The following is a 23,007-nucleotide window of genomic DNA, read 5'->3' on the forward strand; positions in this document are numbered from 1 at the left end:
GTGATCTGGGCTCCTTCTTTCTGGAGTCCTAGGCCATGGGGCCATGAAATCCTCCAGATCTTTTGTATTTGGTTGGTAGATAAGGAAAGAGAGTATGGAAGGTTCCATGAGAGGTTTTAGGGGTCATGCCTGGAAGTGACATACATCGCCTTCACTCATATCCTGTTAGCCAGAACTCAATCATATGGCCCCACATAACTGCAGGGAGACTGGAAATGCCATCTTCCCATGAGCCCAGGAGGAAAATGAAACAGAATTAGTGAGGTGAATATATGGCATTATCTCTGCCATGCTAGATTTTAAGTCAGATAGTTGTGGGTATGGATCCTTGATCTGTCAATCTCTAATTGAGTGATGTCCATGATTCACACTGTTTGTACATGTACATGTGATTTCACTTTATTTTCCTCATGCAACCCAATATAAAACAGGGGGGATGACTCTCACATAACACTTGAGGGGTATTTGGGATGCAAGGAATGATGGAGTTTGAACAGGTTTGAGGAATGATTTTTCCACTGGAAAATGGTGGAACAAACCCCTAGTCCCATAGCTTATTTTTCACTATACTTTGTATCTAATGTATGCTGCGCCCTCCCTGATCCTTTCAACCACAGATAACTACATGTCTCAGGGATAATCTGCTCAGAGCTCTTCCGTGTCGTTCTCCACACCGAGAAGCATTATCAGTTTTCCTTCTGCTCCCAGAATGTCCTGTGATGCAGGATTCTGGGAACTGGAGGAGCCTGGTGGTTCCATTTGCAGAAGCTGTTTGTAAGATGAGTGACCGATCTTCACGAGTCCTGAGTAAGTTTGATTACTTTTGTCACTTTATCTGTACTCTCGGTAGAGAGTCATAAAAGTAAAAGTTGAAGCAAATTTTGGAGAGAGGATTTAAAAATACTTATATGTTGGGTATATGGTATGTGAATGTTTGAAAAGATTAACCTAATATTATTACAATTGTTATTATTATACAAAGCATGTGTAACTCTTAGACTTGGACATGGCTTTGATATCAGAGTTTAATAACCATAGAGGACCCAGTCAAGATAAATCCACACTTTAAAACTTTTTGTTCATGTTTTAAAACTTGAGACATTTTGGGGCACCTGGGTGGCTCAGGCGTTAAGCGTCTGCCTTCGGCTCAGGGCGTGATCCCGGCGTTCTGGGATCAAGCCCCACATCGGGCTCCTCCCCTGGGAGCCTGCTTCTTCCTCTCCCACTCCCCCTGCTTGTGTTCCCTCTCTCACTGGCTGTCTCTCTGTCAAATAAATAAATAAAATCTTAAAAAAAACCCAAACAAACCTTGAGACATTTTAACCTGCAGGGGAGCAAAATCTGCCACCCAAAATGTGTCTCTTTAGCATGTGGATTATTCTAGACTATTTTTAGAAACAGTAGGCTCAGAAAGAACCTTTGACCTTCCCCCTAACTGCCTAAAAGAATTACGATATAAGACCTGCTCCAGGAAGGGAGCTATCACCATAGGTAACTACGGTAAAATATGAATTATTAGGTGTGGTAGACAGGGAGGAGCTTAGCAAAGTCTGTTAAAATTCCTCTCTGTATTCCACTGTTTCCGAATGGCCCAGCAAACATTTGTTTACCAAACATTTACTCTTTTTCATCTTCCTGTGAATTGTCTTCCTTCCTTTTGAAGACTCAGACTCCGACCCTCTTCTCCTTAACTCTGCATGGCATATAAGCCTCAATTGCCTGACTGCCTCTGGGCCTCATATTCTTCTAGAGCCCTTATACATACAAAATTAAATTTGATTTTCTGTTAATCTGTCTCATATCAATTTAATTCTTAGACCAGCCAAAAGAAACTTGAAGGGTAGTTCCTCCGCAACAGATCAGTGATAAAAAACAAATGTTAGGGGCGCCTGGGTGGGTCAGTCGTTAAGTGTCTGCCCTCAACTCAGGGCGTGATCCCAGGGTCTTGGGATCGAGCCCTGCATCGGGCTCCTCCACTGGGAGCCTTCTTCTTCCTCTCCCACTCCCCCTGCTTGTGTTCCCTCTCTTGCTGGCTGTCTCTGTCTGTCAAATAAATAAATAAAATCTTAAAAAAAAAACAAAAAAAATGTTAAACTTTCTGTTCTTATTTATTTTATTCAATACTATGGAATTTCCTTTTACAGTTTTTTTTTTTTTAAAGATTTTATTTTATTTATTTATTCGACAGAGATAGAGACAGCCAGCGAGAGAGGGAACACAAGCAGGGGGAGTGGGAGAGGAAGAAGCAGGCTCATAGCAGAGGAGCCTGATGTGGGGCTTGATCCCATAACGCCGGGATCACGCCCCGAGCCGAAAGCAGACGCTTAACCGCTGTGCCACCCAGGTGCCCCTCCTTTTACAGTTTTAAGCTAATGTTCAAGGTCCAAAGCTTTAAAGGTACAAAGCATATATACAATGAAATATAGTTCCCTTCCCAGAAAGCAGTTACAGAATGGCTTTGATATCAGAGTTTGGTTTTCAAACCATCAGATATCATGGTTTTTTGTGTAAACTTTGAAAGATATGTATTTAAAAAAAATAGAGACATACTGTCTTTCTTTTTTTCTTTTTTTAGTGGTAGCACACCCTTCACATTTTTTGGCAACTTCCTTTTTCCCACTCAACAGTATATTGCAAAGATATGTTTGTTCTGTTACAGGAACTGCCTGGTTCTATTTAATGGCTTATTAGTATTCTATTGGGAGGATATACTACAAATAGCTGTTTCTAAGTTTTTGCTATTATAATAGCGCTAACATGCATTTCTTTATATGTATATAAATTTACACAGGGAAAATTCCAGAAAGCAAAATTACTGGATCAAATTGTATGTGCATTTAAAATTTTGAGACATGTTGCCCAATGACCCTCCACAGAACTTTAAGTGGTCACCATTCACATTGTAGTCTAAGTAAATCGCATGCAGTGCAACAGGACAGCCCTGACAAAGGATGTACCAGTTTATACTTCATCAACAAATATGACAGCATCGGCCCATGATCTTAGGGTCCTGGATTGAGCCCTGCAGCGGGCTCCCTGCTCAGTGGGGAGCCTGCTTCTCCTGCTCCCTCTGCTGCTTCCCCTGCTTGTGCTCTCTGGCTCTCTTTCACTCTCTGTCAAATAAATAAAATCTTAAAAAAAAAAAGAAAGAAAGAAAGAAAATGTCCTTGATGACATTGTATGTGTGTATGTGTGTGTTTGTGTGTGTTCTTATGTATGTTTTCAGACTTTTAGATACTCTATGGAATTTTCAGTTTGAAAATCATGAACTCAGTCAAGTAGTCAGGTATTAATAGGAGCTATCAGCAAATTTCTTCAGAATCTTAAATTTGAGCTTTTAATTCCAATGATACTTAATCAGAGAAAAACATTTTTTTCACATTTGTGAGTAATAAATGTCTAGGATGATATCGTGAGACAAGATATTTTATAGGTTTTGTCATCAGAAATGGAAACTATTATCTGTTTCATACATTAAAGAACCCAGTAGAAACGGGGATTTTTTTTGGAGGGTGCATATTTCTCATGGCTGATTTTATACCCCTCAGAGCAGTGTTGGGCATCTTTGCAAGAATCTTCTCTCAACAAACTGGTCCAGATGCTTAAAACTGCCATTATCTCTCAGCTGTATCACGGGATTGAAAACAGCCATCTTAAAACTCTTCTAAGAATGATGAAAGAAGTACATAAGGTAAGGGTTCCTCTGAGGGGATATATACACCATTTTACTCAAAATCTCTTAGGTTTTTGCCAATTGGAGTCTTTTGTTTCTAAAACAGAAAGAAAATGTTTCATTCAGTCCTTAGTAAATCAAATTTTTGCTTGTTTTGCTGACTGGCTAGACTCTAGTCATTGACTACACGTTTTATATGTATTACATATTTTATATAATATATATTAGATCCACAAATACTCAAAAATGAGAATGAGTCAGCATTTTCAGTAGAGTACACGACATAATCTAGAAGTAATTTAAAGTTAGCATACCAATAAACCTAATGATTGTTGGGGGAGAGGGAGGAGCCAGAGCGTTTTAAATAAAAGAGCAGAATTAAATTAGTATTGTTCAATTAAAAGTAATTAGCTAAGATAAGATGATTTTATAAATTGCTAAATGCAACCAAAAGCAATTTCACCACAAAATATCAATTCCAGTAAGAGAAAATACTATGTACAAAAGTTAGTGCTTTTCAGAAATGTTAATGCACTGATATTTCTAAAGTTGTATATTTCTTTTTACCTAGCTTTATTCAGATATAATTGTCATATAACATTGTGTGAGTTTAAGGTGTGCAACACATTGCTTTGATACACTTATACTTACTTGGTACACTGACTCATTTTATAACTGGAAATCTGTACTCTTTCACCAATATCTCCCGAATCCCCCATCCCCCAGCCTCTGAAAACCACCATTCTACTTTTGTGTTTCTGAGTTCAGCTCATGCATACATATTTTTCTTTCTCTGTCTGACTTATTTCACTTAGAATAATGTCCTTCAGGGGCGCCTGGGTGGCACAGCGGTTAAGCGCCTGCCTTCGGCTCAGGGCGTGATCCCGGCGTTCCGGGATCGAGTCCCACATCAGGCTCCTCCGCTACGAGCCTGCTTCTTCCTCTCCCACTCCCCCTGCTTGTGTTCCCTCTCTCGCTGGCTGTCTCTCTCTCTCTGTCAAATAAATAAATAAAATCTTTGAAAAAAAAAAAAAAAAAAAGAATAATGTCCTTCAAGTACATTCCACCCATGTTGTCACAAATAGCAAGATTTCCTTCTGTCTCAAGGCCGAATAATATTTAGGGTATATATGCATCTTCTTTATCCAGGATGCTTAAGTTGTTTCCCTGTCTTGGCTTTTGTACAAAATGCTGCATTGAACATGGGGGTGCAGATATCTCTTTGAGACAGTGACTTCATTTCCATTGAAATGAATATATTTATTCAGATGAATATTTTTTTGAATATACCCAGAAGTGGGATTGCTGGATCATATGCTGGTTCTATTTTTAATTTCTTGAGGAACCTCCATACTGTTTTTCATAGTGGCTGCACCAATTAACACCCCCGAGTGTACAAGGGCTCCCTTTTCTCTATATCCTTGCCAACACTTATCTCTTGTCTTTCTGATGATATTCTAACAAGTATGAGGTGATATCTCATTGTGTAGCTTTGGGTTGCATTTCCCTGATGATTAGGGATGTTGAGCATCTTTTCATGTACCTGTTGGCTATCTGTATGTCTTCTCTGGAAAAACATCTATCCAGTTTCTCTGCCCATTTTTAAATCAGATGTTTTTATTTTGTTTGCTCAGTGGCATGTGTTCTATATATATTTTAGATAGTAATTCCTTATCAAGTGTATAATTTGCAAATATTTCCCCCCATTTCATAGGTTGTGTTTTCATTTTACTTTCTTAATTTATATTCTTAGATTCTTTATTTCCTGCCTTGTGTCTTTTGGATTAATTTGATTTGATAGAGGCTTATTTATTTATTTTATTTATTTTTTTAAATGATTTTTTATTATATTATGTTAGTCACCATACAGTACATCCCCGGTTTCCGATGTAAGGCTCGATGATTCATTAGTTGTGTATAACACCCAGTGCACCATGCAATACGTGCCCTCCTTACTACCCATCACCGATCTATCCCATTCCCCCACCCCCCTCCCCTCTGAAGTCCTCAGTTTGTTTCTCATAGTCCATAGTCTCTCATGTTTCATTCCCCCTTCTGATTACCCCCCTTTCTTTATCCCTTTCTTCCCCTACCGATCATCCTAGTTCTTATGTTCCATAGATGAGAGAAATCATATGATAGTTGTATTTCTCTGCTTGACTTATTTCACTTAGCATTATCTCCTCCAGTGCTGTCCATGTTGTAGCAAATGTTGAGAACTCGTTCTTTCTGATAGCTGAGTAATACTCCATTGTATATATGGACCACAACTTCTTAATCCAGTCATCTGTTGAAGGGCATCTCGGCTCCTTCCACGATTTAGCTATTGTGGACATTGCTGCTATGAACATTGGGGTGCATATGGCTCTTCGATAGAGGCTTATATAGATCATTGATTTTCCAGAATTTCTTCCTCTGGGAAACCTTCTTGAACCCCTCAAGTCCTTCTCCAATCAGAAACTATATCCTTGATGCCTGATTACTTGTTTTTACCTATTAGGTCCTGAGTCATGGGCTGGTAATCTATGCTCATGGGCAGCCTCATGTTTTTGTTATTAAAGTTTTATTGGAACACATCCACACTCCCTTGTTTACATATTGTGAAAGGCTGTTTTCTGCTTCAAAATGGCAGGGCTGAATAGTTGCACCAGAGACTGTATGGTCCCAAGCACAAATATTTACTGTTCGGATTTAAGAAAGAGTTTGCCAATTACTATACTAGACAGTAACCTGTGTGTCAGCAAGGAGAATTTATAGCTTATGTTTTATTCCACACCTGACATAGTATGTGCTAAATTAATATTCATTAATTAATGGAGAAGGGGCTAAATTTGTCAAAAGTACCTTGGATTTTTATGGTGCTTTTATTTCCAAGATCTAGAAATTGTCTCCAGTAAATCTGTGCCCTAAGAACTGGTTTACTAATCTCCACTGCCAACATTTATTATCTTTTACAGTATTTATGAAACTTGGATAAATTATAGATCAAAAAATGGAAGCTTTATAGAACTCTATTTTATCAATGACAAATGCATTGGGTTTATAGAGCTCTTTTCTAATTATCTATATAATAAGCCACATATATAATAGATTGAATCATTTATTAATAGAAAATAAAATTCACAAGTCATGTTTTCTTTAAGGTAAACACAGCTAACTGTCGACTACCAGAAAATACTTTCAACATAAATGAATTCTCCAATTTGTTGCACCCCTATGAATGGCCAAGATTGTTCTTCAGGGATAACAACCTGGTAAGAGTAACATTTTTATTTCTGAAAATTTCCATACTTTATAGGAGGACACATTAGTAGCTAGGTATCTCATTGATAAATCAAGATTTAAACATTTCTTCATTGCAATGCTGAATTGCTAAATTAGATGATCACTGAAAACTAAAAACATTTTCACTCACAAATGTATTTCCTTAGAAAGTTTTTCTAGGTAATTTGAATTCTTAAAAACAGACTGCAAAAAGTATAGAGGGAAACAATTTAAAGTAATGAGGTAAAGGAATGAAGTTTTTTTCCTTTGGATTATTAAAACTATTATCTCTTGTTACTTTTTAGATACCTGCAGAAAAGCCCAGTCCCTTTACTTTCAGTGATTTTCCATTTATTTTTAATTTGCTATCCAAAATTCTATTATTACAAGCTGAGTCCCGTTTGAAAATGCTGGTATGTATGCTCTACTTTTTTTTTTTTTATTATGCAAAGTCACAAACATACCCAAAATAGAGATAATGGTGTAATGAGCCCCATCACAAAGTTCCAGTCAAAATCAACATTTTGCCACAATTTCCCCATTGATCACTTTTGTTGGTTTTATGGTTAGTACTATTTTAGCTGAAGTATTTTAAAGCAAATTCCAGGCCCAATTTCCTTTCACCTCTCTATACTTCAATGCGTTGTTTCTGGTTGTTTCACTCTTATTCATGCTGAGATTCATCAGTGGGTTTGGGTGGTGATCATATGATTCTTCTGTTGTAATGCTTCCCATCAACGTTGTATTTAATAATTCTATCCATTGTTTTGGTTGAGGTTTGCAAAATGGCGTTATTTCTAATCTTATCATTCCTTCCAAAGTTATTAACTGAATTCTGTAAAGAACTTTTCCTCATCAACCAGGGCCATTTGGTTACATTCATATAGGAAAGTAGAATGATGCTTAATCCTTTCTCTTTAACTATTAAATGTTGCTAAATCACTGTACATAGACGTTGTACTAATTTACGTTACTACCAGCAATGTACACACTATAATCAATGCAGTGTTACCAAGCTTTCTGCTCTTTTCCAATTCAACAGGTTAATCATGATATTTTGTCTTAATTTTAATTTGCTTTTCTCGTTATTATATAATGTCTGAGTTCTCACTTTCTTTAGATAATATCCATTGTTTTCCTTCTATGAGCAAATACTGAAATGATCTAGTAACTGCTTTCTCTCTCTCCCATCCCTCTCCTCCTCTATCGAGTTTTAGTTACTATAGTGATCTTAGTGTTTGGATTTTGTATCTGCTTAAGAGCTTGGAGCTAGATATGTAAGCTCCATTGGATTTTTTTTTATTCTCAGATAATGCCTATGAGTCAGTCGGTGAGTTTATTCTGTTTTCCATTTACTCTTTTCCTTCTGCTTCTTTTCAGGTAGTCGTATTATTCCCACATAACATTTACATGCTATTTCATCTCTCTTGCCACCATCAACGTTAGTTCTCAGTTACGTATTTGAGCGCTCACCCCACTCCCAGACATTATGCTAAAGATTTTCTAAACATGTTTTAATTGCTGAAGCCTGTCTAGGTTATTCCTCAGAAAAGGTTCCTATTATCTATTTATACTTTAAAAACTCATGGGAATCAGAAGTCATCATACCCATTATTTTTCTTAATAATTTAAAGGATACAGGCCATCTAGGTGAAACATGGAAAAATTTGGGACATCACATGCAGAAAAGGAGCCACTTCAATTATAAAACATTTCCTTGATACTCTATTAATTATGCAGCTTATGTGACATTTCCCAATGATTCATGCCCCATAAATCCATAAATTCCAGCTTTATTTATATTAAGCAACCTAGATGGACAAAGTACATCCTCCTAAAAGCATTCCATAGATAAAGACTCTCCCTCTTGTTACTATTATTAGTGTCTGTCATCGACATGTTTACAAGATTTGAATGGGTCATCTCTTCTTTTGTTTCCCAGCCACCTTCTTTTAAGTTTTCCTAACATCCCTGGTAACAGGAGAAATTATGTTTCCTTTAAACAAGTCCTTCCCTCTGTGGTATTTCTTCTACAGCAATGTTCTGTGTAGCAGATATACTCTTAGTGAGGGGTTAGTGAGGGCTGTGTGTAAGGTGGAACCAGGCAGACTGCATATCATGATAGATCGGGAAAGGTTTGAGTAGAGGAAAACTCTCAGTTGTAGCTGTCATGGGTGAAACTGGAAAGGAGACTCCACAATCCTGACCTCCAAAGGAGAGATGATGGGCATAGTCAAAACTGTAAACTCCAAACTATATTCTCAATTCACATGCATAAATGTAGAAAGGAGAAACAAATACATGGAGAATCGGAGTAGAGGAACTGGAAAATAAGATAAAATGCAGGTTTCCTGCCTAATTCTAGGTTGGGGCTACAGCAGGCCACATGTAGCTCTCCCTGCTATTGTCAGTGGAAGATGTTGCTGGCCACTCCCTGTCACTCTGAGCCCCGGGTCATGTTGCTCAGCAGTCAGTATTGCTGAAGTGTCCCAGAGTTGTAGACTCCTGGGCCACCAGAGGAGATGAACTATAATCAGGAAGGACCAAAAATGGCACCTGTTCCATCTCCCTACAAACCTGGAACTTCTTTACAATTAACATCTTCGGGAAAAACCAGAAGAATCTAGTGGAATCACATATAATTTCTCAGGATATAGTAGTGGCAGAGATCCAGGACAGGCTTTCCCAAGCCCAGAGTCACATGCACGCTTCTCTGAGATGCTTGTAGAGTGCTCTATGGGCAACCACACCCACCCTGGAAACCTGGAACAGAATAGCTATTATCCACCTGTCTTGTTGTCACTATTTGTGGGACAGGTCCCAAAGAGAGCTATTTTGGTTTATGAGTCCTAATACTCCTTTTTGTTGTTAGGATATAGCAGAAACCCTAGAGAAGTGTTAAAGTTCAAAGCAAGGCTAGCAAGTCCAACACTGGATTTCTAATCTGAGGGGGTTCAGCAGAAATGAGATCCGGACTAGAGTGTAAGGAAATGTTGAAAAGTCAGAAAAGCTAAATGGAAGTATGTGTAGGGTGACTGAGAGCAAAGTGAAAAGTGAGGCCGCCAGTGGCATATTTTTAGGGCGCTCCCCTCAAATCAGGTAGATGGATCACACTTATTTGAACAACAGTGGATCTTCTCTGAGCAAGTCTTTCCTCTGATCTTTTTCCTACGTTTAACATCATCCTTGAGCTCCTAAACTACCCTTATATTCTTGAGGCTTAATGTGCTAAAACTCTGCACCTTAAGACTGATGGTGGATGAATGTCTCAGTGTATTGAATACCACTATTGCCTTTAACGATCATTTTTACTACAAGTGAGATAGCTTGTAATTACTTAGCTGTACCTCCATGGTGACTAGTCCCCTGTATATAATAACTAGATGGCATGGTTTCACAGATTCTGTGATCTCCTTATCTTCCATAGTGCAGTATAGATATGATGCCCTTTTTGCTCAAATAATTACAATCTGAGTATATATAGCAATAGTAGGCTTAAGCGTATGCTATGCAGACTACATTTATTTGAAATAGTAAACACTTCCCAGGGTTCCTATGAGATTCCTAAACTATTTCTTTTTTTAGGACTTAAAACAGAAAGTATACCTGGATTCGGGGCAAGTGATTCTGCAATACAATGAATCCCCTCTATTTACACTTAGAGTCAGACGAAGTCACCTAATTGAAGATGCTCTGCGTCAGTTAAGCCAAGTTAAAGACACCGACCTCTGTAAAAGCTTAGTGGTAAAGTAAAAGTCTCTTTGGACATTTTTACTAATGTGAAAGGGAAACATTTATATAATATAGCAAAGGAAGAGCCTGCTTTCACAACTATAGTTATCAGCTGTATGGTTTCAAGAATTCTAGGGTGCCTGGCTGGCTTAGTTGGTAGAGCACGTGACTCTTGATCTTGAGGTTGTGGGATCGAGCCTCACACTGGGCAAAGAGATTACTTAATAAGTAAAAAATAATAATTCCTTGCTTACCCTTTAGAGAAAAGCTATGGGATGTTTAATTGAGTATTGGGATTATGTGTAAACTATTCATTACCTATGGCTACAAAACTGCTGCATAATGAACCATCCCAAAGCTTAATGACTTAAAATGACAATAAATTACTATAGAGATCTGAAATTCAGCCAAGGATCTGCTAATTTAGATTGAATTCACTTGGGTGGATTTGTAGTTTTTTGTCTGCACTCGTTTACATGTTTGGGAGTTGGCTAGGAACTGGCTGATCTAGGCTAGATTAAGCTTGGCTGGGGCAGTTTGGCTCTGCTTCCTGTGCTTTTCATCTTCCTGGGACCGGCAAGCATGTTCTTCTCACTGCAGCGCCAAAGGTATAAGATAGCAAGTCCAATCACACAACTAACATGGCTTTAGTCAAAGCAAGTTGCGTGGCTGAACCCAGGTCAAGGGATGATGAAATATACTCAGCCTCTTTAATGAGAGCAACTACAAAGTCACACGCAACAGACATGGATCAAGGAGGGTAAAGCATTTGGGCTATTAATGCAATCAACAAGCAGCAGGTAGAAGATAGTGTTCCTACGTTTTAGCTCTAGTTTTAGTCATAGAGTATCCCCTATATTAGTTCTAATCCTAGTCATCTTTCACTTTATCTTTTGTGGGTACCTGTAGGGTGTTTACTATGTTTATCTCAGGTCATTTGCCCTATTGAGGCCATAGAATAATGAGTAACTCTTTAGGTAAAAGCTGGACTCTGTCCAGAAGGGAGAGGATTTTCCTGACAACAGCCATGAGAGGGAGACTTAGGTTCTCAGATAAGAAACCAGACCTAGAGGTTGGGCTCAGGCAAAAGAGGGATATTTCCCACCCTGGGACTAAATGGAAAACAAACTATTTTATAAGCCAAGGTTCTCAGATAAGAAACCAGAACCTAGAGGTTGGGCTCAGGCAAAAGAGGGATATTTCCCACCCTGGGACTAAATGGAAAACAAACTATTTTATAAGCCAGAATTTGTAGTTGTATATTTCCTTCTGTATCTACTTTCTTTTAAATCTTGATTATGAGGAAATCAATAGAAAATTATTCTGCCCACAGGAGATGACAAAGAGGTAGGAAGGTGAACTTCAAGGTAGATCCAATCAAAATATAGACTCTGAACAAGGCAAGGTTGTCAAAGCAAATTATGTGTGGGTCCTGACCACAGTGAAGGCAGACTTGCTGGTTTAAGTGAGCAGAAATTGGAAAAGTGGAAGTAAACTAATTTGTTATTGGGATATCAAGATGGAATGTAAAGATGGGCCCTTGGAGATGAGATGATGGTCTATGGCCAAGGAGTCAGGTGATCGGTGGCAGAGATAAGATCTTCCAGGCAAAGGGGAAAGAGAATGCTTAGTGGGGCTTAGTGATGCTTATATTAAAAAAAATAAATAAAAAGCTGGTTATGCATCCAACTCTTCATTTTGGCTCAGTTGTGATCTCAGGGTCATGGGAACAAGCCCCGCATTGGGCTCCACACTAAGCAGGGAGTCTGCTTAGGACTCTTTCTCCTCTCCCTCTGCCCTTCCCCCCCTGTGCTCTCTCTCTCTCTAAAAAATAATGAATAAAAACAAAATCTTTAAAAATAAGTAAATAAAAAGATAAAAAGAAATTGGCCAGGAAAGGAAGTAGAAAGTAGTTAGAGAGGTAGGAGGAAAACTGGGATAGTACTGGCCACAAAGACCCAAGGTAGATTTTAGAGAAGGACAGTTCCTGCAGTATAACTTTTAACAAATCTAGAACAGTTTTGGCTTCTCAAACTTCATACTTGGGTTGGTTAAGCTACCATACATGTTCAGTGTGAATAGTGTTTAACTTGGAAATATTGTAAAAAAAATAATAATTTTTTTCAAAAATATTTTAAAAAAATAAATAAGGGGCTCCTGGCTGGCTCAGTCAGTTGGTAGAGCATGCAACTCTTGATCTCAGGGTTGTGAGTTTGAGCCCCATGTTGGGTGTACAGATTCCTTAAAACTAAAATCTTTAAAAAAATAAAATTAAATTAAAAAGTAAATAATAGTAGAACTGAAGAAAGAAAAAGAAAAGGACAGTTCATAATGACTTCCCACACAAGAGCTATGGGCAGTCTGCTCTGATGGTTCCTTCAGAGGTGCTAAAGCCAGGGGGACTGGGAGGGTAGTTTATCAGAAGTTCTAATGAGGGAAGAGGCAGGAGAAGCCAAATAGCTGTTGACTGGAGCCAAAGTTGTAAAGTCTGAATGATGAGATGAAGATAGATAGTAAGACAGAAGAACCAAGGACCTGAAGCACATCAAAATGTGGTTCAAGACTCTGGTCAACATAATTGGTGAATGCTGAGTCTTGCTAGAATCCCTCTTCACTTGGTTCGTGTGGCAGTGGAAAGGACTCACTCACACACACCAAGCTGACAATGAGCAGGGGGGGCATCCACTGCTCAGCAGGAAACTGAGGGAGAACAGATTGCAGTGAGGTGTGGGATTGAAGGGGTATGGGATTCCAGGAATCCTGATGACTGTGGGAGGTTTGAAACTTTTCCCCAAAGATCAACGCATTGTATTTTAAATCTGAGCCTGTGAATGTGTTCTTTTTCCTCAGACTGAATTTATTAAAGAAATTCATTCTGGGGGGTACGGGGTAATATCCGAGTTCTTCTACTGTATATTTGAAGAGATGACCAAGACAGAATATGGAATGTTCATATATCCTGAAGAGGGTTCCTACATGTGGTTTCCTGTCAGTGTAAGTCTTTTATTTTCTTACAGTTTTTCAGAACAGAAAAAGTATACCATATACTGCAACATGAAAACCATAATAATAATGTAAAACCAGGTCATACAGAGAGCCTTGCCCCTCAAGGTAAGGTCCACAGAACAATAGAACAGCAGCTCTGGCAGCACTTGGGGGCTATGAGAAAAGCAGAATCTCAGGCCCCACCCCAGATCAGAGCATGTATTCTGTAAGATCCGCAGGTACTTCTCTGCATGTTAAATTTTTAAACAGCTTTTATGAAGTGTAGTACGATGACCTACACGTCAGGTGTCCAATTTGGTTAAGTTGTGATTACACATATACCCATTGAAACTATCACCACAATCAAAATAATGAACATATTCATCATTCCCCCAAAGTTCCTCATACCCTGTTCTATTCCCACCCTTTACCCACTTCCTGCCCCATGCCCACACCGACCACTGATATGATTTCTGTCATTATGGAGAAGTTTGAATTTCCTAGAATTTTCTATCAATTCTAAGATTTCTATTCCAGGGCTAGCCTTGCTGTCAGCAGGTGAATGACTTTGGGCCACTTAGGTAATAGGCCTCAATCTACTTGCCCTATTTACTTACAGCGATTGTGAGGATAAATGTTAAAAATGCATTTAGAGGGATGCCTGGGTGGCTCAGTTGGGTTAGTGTCTACCCTCGGCTCAGGTCATGATCCCAGGGTCCTGGGACCGAGTCCCGCATTGGGTTCCCTGTCAGCGGGGATCCTGTTTCTCCTTTTGCCTGCCACTCCCCCTGCTTGTGTTCTCTCTCTCTGACAAATAAATAAATAAATAAAATATTTTTTAAAAATGTATTTAGGATTTTCAGGCTAGTGGTCTCTTGGCTGCACTGTAGTGATGGTCTGGCAAGATGTGGCCAGTGTTTTCCCTCATCTGGGACTACAAAGTGCAGAGAGAAGAGTGAAGCCCGTTTCATCAGGACTCTTTCCTTCCTTCCACCCACCTTCACGGTCAACAACATCAGTCACCTTCCCTGACCCATACGCTTGTCCCTGTCAGCACACCGAGGCTGAGGGCGGTATTACCGAAGGGGACATACTCATCCTACACACACGACATGCCTCATGCACAATGGAAGTGCAGATAAAGTGTACTCTTCCTTCTGCAGTGGCTTTTTTCTACATGAATTTGAAGGCAAAGACTATAGAATTAACCTTGGCTTATAGGGCTATCTGAGTTTGTTTGTTTTTGTTATTCCAGATATGCTGTCGGTAACAAAAAGTAAATTCATTTATTTAATATTCTGAACTGTTAATTTGTATTTTAACTTATGGAAGAAATTTAAGTTGTATTAAAGCCTACGTAAGAACCTCAAACTTTATTTTCCTGAAGCCCACTTAGTTTCTAATTTGTGACTTTTAGAAAAGGGACCCAAAACCAATTTCTACTAATCTAATTATCCTTTTGGACTATTGATTACTTCTAATACATTAGGGATTTTTTTCTTCTCCTTTTCCAGCCTAAATTTGAGAAGAAGAGATATTTCCTTTTTGGGATACTGTGTGGACTCTCTCTAAACAACTCAAATGTTGCCAACCTTCCTTTTCCACTGGCTCTGTTTAAGAAGCTTCTGGACCAAAAGCCATCATTGCAAGATTTAAAAGAACTCAGTCCTCTTCTGGGGAAGTAAGTAATGTTTTTCCAGAACTACAGTTAAGTCTCAGTTATTCAGGAACAAATGATGTTAATCACACACATACATACAAAGACAAGGTCTTCAATTTCAATAAATGTATATACTCTTGATGAATTTGAATTTTAGCCTGACTTATAATAAAGTATGCCTTCAAAAATAAAGAAAAGCCAAACGCTCTTCTAATTATCAACCCACAACAAACAGAGCTCTGGCCTAGTATCTTGAATTCATCTAGATGGAAACAGTACACAATTTTTTTTTTTTTGAAAGATTTTATCTATTCATTTAGAGAGAGAGACAGAGAGCACAGGTGGAGGGGCAGAGGGAGAGGGAGAAAGAGAAATCCAAGCAGACTCCACACTCAGCCCAGAGTCCAATGTGGGGCTCAATCCCATGACACTGAGGTCATGACCTGAGCTGAAATTAAGAGTAGGATGCTTAACCACCGAGCCACCCAGGTGCCCTGGAAACAATGCACAATATTTTTAATGAGAATCATGCATGCTATATTTATTTTAATAAATCATATTTAGTCATTTAATTAATTAAATAATTTTAAAAAAATATTTATTTGACAGAGGGAGAGGGGCAGCGAGAGCAGGAACGCAATCAGGGGGAGTGGGAGAGGGAGAAGCAGGCTTCCCGGTGAGCAGGGAGCCTGACGTGGGGCTCCATCCCAGAATGCTGGGATCACGACCTGAGCTGAAAGCAGATGTTTAACGACTGAGCCACCCAGGTGCCCCAATTAAATAATTTTTAAACGGAGAGAGAAAGAGCACAAGCAGGGGGAGCAGCAGGCAGAGGGAGAGGAAGAAGCAGATCCCCCCGTGGAGTAGGAAGCCAGATGTGGGGTTTGATCCCAGGACCCCGAAATCAAGCTAAAGGCCAATACTTAACCAACTAAGCCACCCAGGTGCCCCTCATATAATTTATTTAAATATATCAGCATGTCATCAACTTTATTTTTTAAGTAGTGAAAAATACTTGTTCTAACTTAAAAGGCAAACTATATACTGTGAGGAAAATATTAGCAACATATATGATAGACAAAGGATTAGTATGGCTGATGTGTAAATATACATATGGCTGAGGGTGTGTGTGTGTGTGTGTATGTGTGTGTGTATATATATATATGGCTAATCAAAAAATGAAAATATGCTCAACATTACTAGTACTTGAGGAAATATAAATGAAAATGAGATGTCCTTTTTCCGCTTACAGACTGACAATTTTTTTTTTAAGATTTTATTTATTTACTTGACAGAGAGAGACAGCCAACGAGAGAGGGAACACAAGCTGGGGGAGTGGGGGAGGAAGAAGCAGGCTCCCAGCAGAGCAGGGAGCCCGATGTGGGGCTCGATGCCAGGACCCTGGGATCACGCTCTGGGCCAAAGGCAGACGCTTAACTGCTGAGCCACCCAGGCACCCCCAGACTGACAAATGTTAAAAAGCTTTTCATAAAATACAGAGTTGGCAACAGACTGGGGTAAAGGATTCTCTTCTCAGGTACTATTAGTATGAGAATAAACTGCCTAGATTTACACTGTTGCCCTGGCAGTCCAGAGAACAGGGTTTCTCAACCTTGGCAACACTGAGATTTGGGGCTAGATAATTCTTTGTTGTGGAAGTCTGATCAGGGCACTGTAGGATGTTTCACAGCTAATGGGCTGCTACCCACTAGATGCCAGTAGCGACCTTCCCCCTAACTGTAACAACCAAAGATGTCTCCAGGTTTTGCCGAATGTCCTCTAGGGGACAAAATCATCCCTGATTGGAAATCACCAGTCTACAGGAGGGGCTCCTTTCTGTAATTTCCATCAAGACACAGCAGTGTCTATGTATTAGCAGTGGCCCAACCAAACTGTAAAAAGAAGTTAACTCTAGGAAGATGGAGTGGGAAGGTAAGGACATTTACGTGGCATTTTATACACTTCTATATTGTCCAAGATTTTTTCCACTGAACATTTATTATTTTTGAAATTTTAGAAGATCAAGAAATACAACTTTTTATTATTTTAATTAAATATAACTTTTTAAATGAAAATTTTCATCAGGAGTTTGCAAGAAGTTCTAAATAATGAAGCTGATGACATTGGAGAAGAACTTGACATATATTTTTCTGTGAGTACCAATGCAAGTCAGATTATAGTTTAGCTTTCATCTGTTCTTTAGAATAATTTTTATTATATTACCTTAAATATGGGATTCCTTTTTAAAAATATTTTCCATCCTGACCCCTTGGGATTCCTTTTTTGAAGCATATTAATACTTCTGTATTGTATGACTTTCCTCCCACCTGCTCCTTCTTTGATACCTTATGTTTATATACTCTCAAAGAAAGTGAAAATACAGCAATTATGCAATCAGTGTGAACAATGTAAACCACTAAATGCTTAAGACTATATACAACATATGCTAGGGTAGGCTTTTTAATTTTTATATGTATTTAAAAGGCTGAACTCCATAAATAATTATTTAGTTCCCAGTTATTTATAGTTATAGGGAAGAATGTACTGCAATAATGGTATTGTGGTTGTGTTGGGGAGGAAGAGTTTATTCTTTCAAAGTCCTTTTGGTTGGACTAAGAATCAGATTGACCTGACAAAGATTAACAGGGGAAAATCAAATTTAATTTTGTATGTATAAAGAATACACACAGACATGGAAATTCCGAAGACAGGCAAAATGAGGTATGTCTGTCATTCTGAACTAAGGAGAAAGGGGGTAGGGGCCTGGGACTTCAGAGGGAAGAAATGCAAGTTACAGGAAGATGAAAAAGAGCAAATGTTTGGTAAACAAATGTTCGCTGGGACACTCAGAAACAATGGGACAGAGAGGACTTTATCAAATGGGCCTTGCTAGGTTCCTCTCTGTCCACCATGTCTAGTTCAGAGTATTCTGTAGTTTCCAGTGGTGATAGCTCTCTTCCTGGAGCAGGTCCTCTATCTAAATTATTTTTAGACAATTGAGGGGGAAGTAAAGAGCTTTTCCTGAATCTGCTGGAGGGTCTTAAAGTTTTGTTTTCTTTTTTTCTGATTCTGCTGGCTTTTGATTGCTTTCAACTCAGAAATAATCTTCATGCAAGAGTGGCCCATCATGGGGCAACCTGCCCGTGGCCCCTGCAGTTGCATTATTCAGACTTTTTTTCATTTTTGGTACCTGAATACATTTTGGTTACAGATATCCTGGGACAAAAAAGATGTCAATTTAATTCCAAATGGGATCTCTGTACCTGTGGACCAAACCAACAAGTAAGTTTTGAGACTTAGAACATCTGCTATGAATACACATGTTTGTTATCACTATAATTTATACATGTATTTTAGGTTCTCAGATGATCTTTTTAGCTCTTTATCTCTGAGAAAGATAAAAAGGTTACAGGGTAAGAGAAGGGGGAAAAAGGAATCAGGATTAAATATTCCCTTTGCAGAACTTTTCACTAATTATTCATTTAACAATTATTTTTGAGCCCTTTCTCTGTACCAGATCCTGTTCTGGGTGCCAGAGATACAGACATGAAACGGACAGACAAAACCTGGAGCTTAAATTCCAGTGGGGCAGAAGGACCATATATAAATAAATAATTATGTCAAGTGACGTCAGATAAGGATGAGCACTGTGACAAAAGTTAATTAAGAGATTTACAGTAGTGTTACACTGGAGCCAGACTGCATCCGCTTGTGAGAGCTGATTGTTAAATTTTCAAAAATGTTGAGAGTTTATTATTAAGCTATTAGTAGCATGAAATCAGCAACGGTGGGAATATTTACACCACAGAACCGGCAAATGCTGCAAATGAGGGTTCCCTTCCATCTTCTTCTCTTTAGAGAACTGGTTGTTAACCATTTACCAGCACACCGCTGGTTCTAGGGAATGGCAGAAGGGGGTCAGAGGGGATGGCCCACAAAGCTGCTCAAAGGGTGGGAGACTATGTTCCTGGTGGCTGTCTGGTGAAATACCTCCAATGAACAACCCTGCCGTCAGGAAATTCATCATGGGGGGAAAAGACAGACTTCTGCAGAAATAATTTCCACACGGTGACACATGTTGAGAGAGAGGAGGGAGGGGGGATCAGAGAACCAACCCTGAGAAAGTCATGTTGTTATGGACCTCTGATGGGCAGAAGTCAGCAGGTAAAGAGGGAGCACTGGTGTTGTGACCTAACTGTAAGAAAGACAGGCAGCCCCCAGAGCTGAAGGTCAAAGAATCAAATGCCAAGTGGGAAGAGGCTGCAGTGTCAGACAGGAGTCAGATCAGTTTGGAATTTACCCTAAGGGCAATGGAAAGAAAGCCTTTTAAAGATTTTAAGCTGGAGAATTATGTATTCAGATGACTGCTTTGAAAGTATCTCTTGGAGGAAAAGGGCAGCAAAACAAAGTTAGTCCTCCTGCTACATACTTCAAGGTTCCTTCCGCTGACCACAGGTTTTTACTTCCCTCTGAATAATTTACTTTTCTTTCTCAGTAGAAGTGGTAAAAAGGGCAAAGTAGAGAATATTTTAGTCAATGGTAAAGTATGTTTTTTGCTTTTTTTTTTTTTTTTGCTTCCCTCAAGGAAAGAATATGTTTCTGCATACATTGATTACATTTTCAACACCTCTGTAAAGGCCGTTTATGAGGAATTTCAGAGAGGATTTTATAAAGTCTGTGACAAGGAAGTACTTTTCAAACTTTTCCAGCCTGAAGAACTAATGACAGCAGTGGTTGGAAATACTGATTATGACTGGGAACAGTTTGAAGAGGTTGGTGATAACCAAAGTGCCCCCACTTCTTCCAAACAACTTCTGTATATTCCCCCTAAAAACCACTTTTCTCTCTTTCTCAAGAATTCACGATATGATCAAGGATACCACAAATCACATCCTACTATACTGATGTTTTGGAAAGCTTTCCACAAATTAACTTTGGAGGAAAAGAGAAAATTCCTCTGTAAGTATAGCTGGATTTATAATTATTTATCTCTTTGAAAGATAAATATTTGCCATGAAGTCATTATTAAATGCTTTTTTACAGTTTATTTATTTAAGTAATCTCTACACCTAACATAAGGCTTAAACTCACAACCCCGAGACCAAGAGTAGCACGTTCTTTCCACGGAGCCAGTCAGGTGCCCCACCATGAAGTCATTATTAATAGTGGGTCACACAGGTTAACAGCAAAGACAGGCTTCCTAAACCAATGTTCTTTCTCCTATATAAGTCTGCTTGCCCATTAAAAAAAAAATGATAATAAAAAAGATATTGCTAGTTGCCTCCTAATCAAGCCTTTACTCTCACATTCCTATCTTTATTTATCTAAGTCCTATGGAATTAGGACCATGTATATTTCTCTAATACTATTTTAGAAATAATGCCAATAGCAATGGCCACTGATGATAATACTAACAGCCTTTATGGTTTGCTTACTCTATGTTGGGCATTGTACTGACCACTTCATATCTGTTACCTTCCTTTATCCTAATAGCCATGTTTCGAGGTACGATACTTATTTTTTTCCTCATTTCAGATCTGAGGGAAAGAGGCTTGATGCATTTAGTAGCTTGCCTATATTCAGATAGCTGGTGCGTGTGAGAAACAGACTCTGAACCCAACAGGCTGATCCAAAGCCAAGGCTCTGAACCACTAAACGGTGGCCTTGTGGTACAAGACCTTCTCTTGGCGGGAACCCTAAGGTTTCCCCAGGACAGATTTAATGACTTACTCTCCACCGCTCGTCCCATTTTTCAGTCACTCTGGAGATATACGCCTTCTTGCTATTTTTGTTCCTCCTGAGGACACTGGAGGACAATTCCAACTTCACAAACCTAAGCTGCTTCCCCACAAGCCCAAACTACCTGTCCAATCTTCTCTCTTAATGGGAAACTTCTGCTTCAGCCCATTCATTCCACTGTCTGTGCATTCAGTGAGTTTACTTATATCTTCCTACCTCTGGCTTTATCTTGGCTTTCCCCCTCTGCCTTGAAAGCTTACCCAACTCCTTTCCTGGAGAACTAACTTGCCAGATGTGACCCCTGTAGTCTATTCCGGCGTCCCCAGCCAGGTGCTGCATCAGTCTCAGGGCCTTCGTTAGCCTCTTCATCTCAAACTTCCTAGTTGAGCTAAATTAAACGTCCACATATCTTGCTCTTCTCTTTTCATGTATGTGATTTTCCCCAGTTAGACCATGAACTCACCGAGGACGAAGACCAGATCTCATGATTTTTCTGTGTTTCACATGGCTCTGTGTGGTTCTCTCTACACAAGGGTGCTCAGTAATATTTATTGAATGAAGTGATTCATTTCTTCCTTTTCATTTTATGTTTTGCTCTTTCTATGAAATATCTTAACCAAAATGTATTCCTTTCTAGTTTTTCTTAAGGGAAATGACAGGCTGCATGTAAGAGACAAAGAAAAAATGGGAATCCTATTTCGCTGTCCCGAAACTTTCGGTGAAACAGATTACCCTAGAGCACTGACCTGCTATAATATTCTGGACCTTCCTAAATATTCTACAATGGAAAAAGTGGAGGAAGCCCTTCAAGTAGCCATCAACAGCAACAGAGGGTTTGTCTCTGTCTAAGTCACAGAGCAACAGTGATCCCAAGAGTTTCTGTGAGGCCTCAGAGCTTCAGGCCCTCATCCTTCGACTCTTCTGTTCTTCCTTAGGTCTAAGTAGCACAAGGGGTTGATAGGTTTTAGGTAGAATTAGTTGACAAATGTTGGGATAAACAATAAAATGATGAATCAAGAGTAATTAAAAAAAAGTAATTTTTAAAAATGAATCAACATTTCTTGATCCCTGAATTTGTTATCAGAATGTTTGCTTTTTACTGAATTATTCCTGAACAATAATTATCATTTAAAAATAAACTGGATATTAAAAGCTAACAGATCTTTTTAAAAATATTGTATATCTAATAAACATTGTCTGCAAATGTGAAAGATATGCTGAAGCTTGAAAAAATAAAAGTAATTCAACATGGTTTTGAGGCATGTAAATGTATATTTTATATTCTAGAATGTCTCTAGAATTTTGATTTTAGCCAACTGCTGAGTAATTTATTTGAAAAATCTAAATGTTAAAGGATTCATTAATTCTTTGAGTAATTACTTATACTCAATATTGTGTTCCTAGAATTATTCTAAATGCATATATCATCATTTGGTTAAACACTGAGCCCAACAAGGAACTCCTGTCTATTGGTAGTTGGAGAAAATGAAGAGCATGAAATATGTCTTAGCAATATGGCTATGGAATGAATTAAAGAAGGGAGAGAAATATGGCTGTAAGTGGCCAATGAATTTTATAGACCAGTTCTACCTTATATTAAATTTTAAACTGTAAGCTATTCTATAAATGCCTGTTGTTATGGCAAACCATACAGAGAAGCCTTATATCGGTGGCACTTTTGGAAAGGAAAGACCATGGGGTGTAGTTCATGTCGGGGTGGTGATGTGGAAAGAGGGCAGGATCACCAGAGGATAGACAGAACAGAGATAGAGAATTCACTAAAGACACTAGAATGTGAGGGGGTCCATAGGAGCACAAGCCTCAGTGAATCCTAAGATTTATTTTGGACACGTCTGGTTTCTATAATAAATGGAACGGAGGCCCAGATGTATTCTATCTGAATTTTAAGGTAAAAGGTAATCTCTAAATCTCAGGGATCCCTAGGCACTTGACT

General features: G+C 38.8%; 1 protein-coding gene and 1 long non-coding RNA gene across 2 annotated transcripts in view; one reads left to right on the forward strand and one right to left on the reverse strand.

The window, feature by feature from the left end:
- Positions 1–22,305, forward strand: part of HERC6 (HECT and RLD domain containing E3 ubiquitin protein ligase family member 6) — a 52,743-nt gene extending 30,438 nt beyond the window's left edge. Inside the window, exons 12-23 of the mRNA XM_026509746.4 lie at positions 618–807; positions 3,549–3,691; positions 6,817–6,927; positions 7,243–7,350; positions 10,523–10,681; positions 13,520–13,663; positions 15,169–15,335; positions 17,400–17,466; positions 18,526–18,596; positions 19,900–20,086; positions 20,171–20,273; positions 21,691–22,305. Coding sequence (XP_026365531.2) covers positions 618–807; positions 3,549–3,691; positions 6,817–6,927; positions 7,243–7,350; positions 10,523–10,681; positions 13,520–13,663; positions 15,169–15,335; positions 17,400–17,466; positions 18,526–18,596; positions 19,900–20,086; positions 20,171–20,273; positions 21,691–21,902 — 1,662 coding nt within the window. The 3' untranslated portion in view covers positions 21,903–22,305. The remainder of the gene's footprint in view (positions 1–617; positions 808–3,548; positions 3,692–6,816; positions 6,928–7,242; positions 7,351–10,522; positions 10,682–13,519; positions 13,664–15,168; positions 15,336–17,399; positions 17,467–18,525; positions 18,597–19,899; positions 20,087–20,170; positions 20,274–21,690) is intronic.
- The window catches only part of LOC130543200 (uncharacterized), a 29,931-nt gene that overhangs the window by 4,142 nt on the left and 2,782 nt on the right, over positions 1–23,007 (reverse strand). The window lies entirely within an intron of this gene.

This window comes from Ursus arctos, unplaced genomic scaffold (genome assembly GCF_023065955.2).
Source record: "Ursus arctos isolate Adak ecotype North America unplaced genomic scaffold, UrsArc2.0 scaffold_9, whole genome shotgun sequence".
In the NCBI taxonomy this organism is placed as follows: domain Eukaryota; kingdom Metazoa; phylum Chordata; class Mammalia; order Carnivora; family Ursidae; genus Ursus; species Ursus arctos.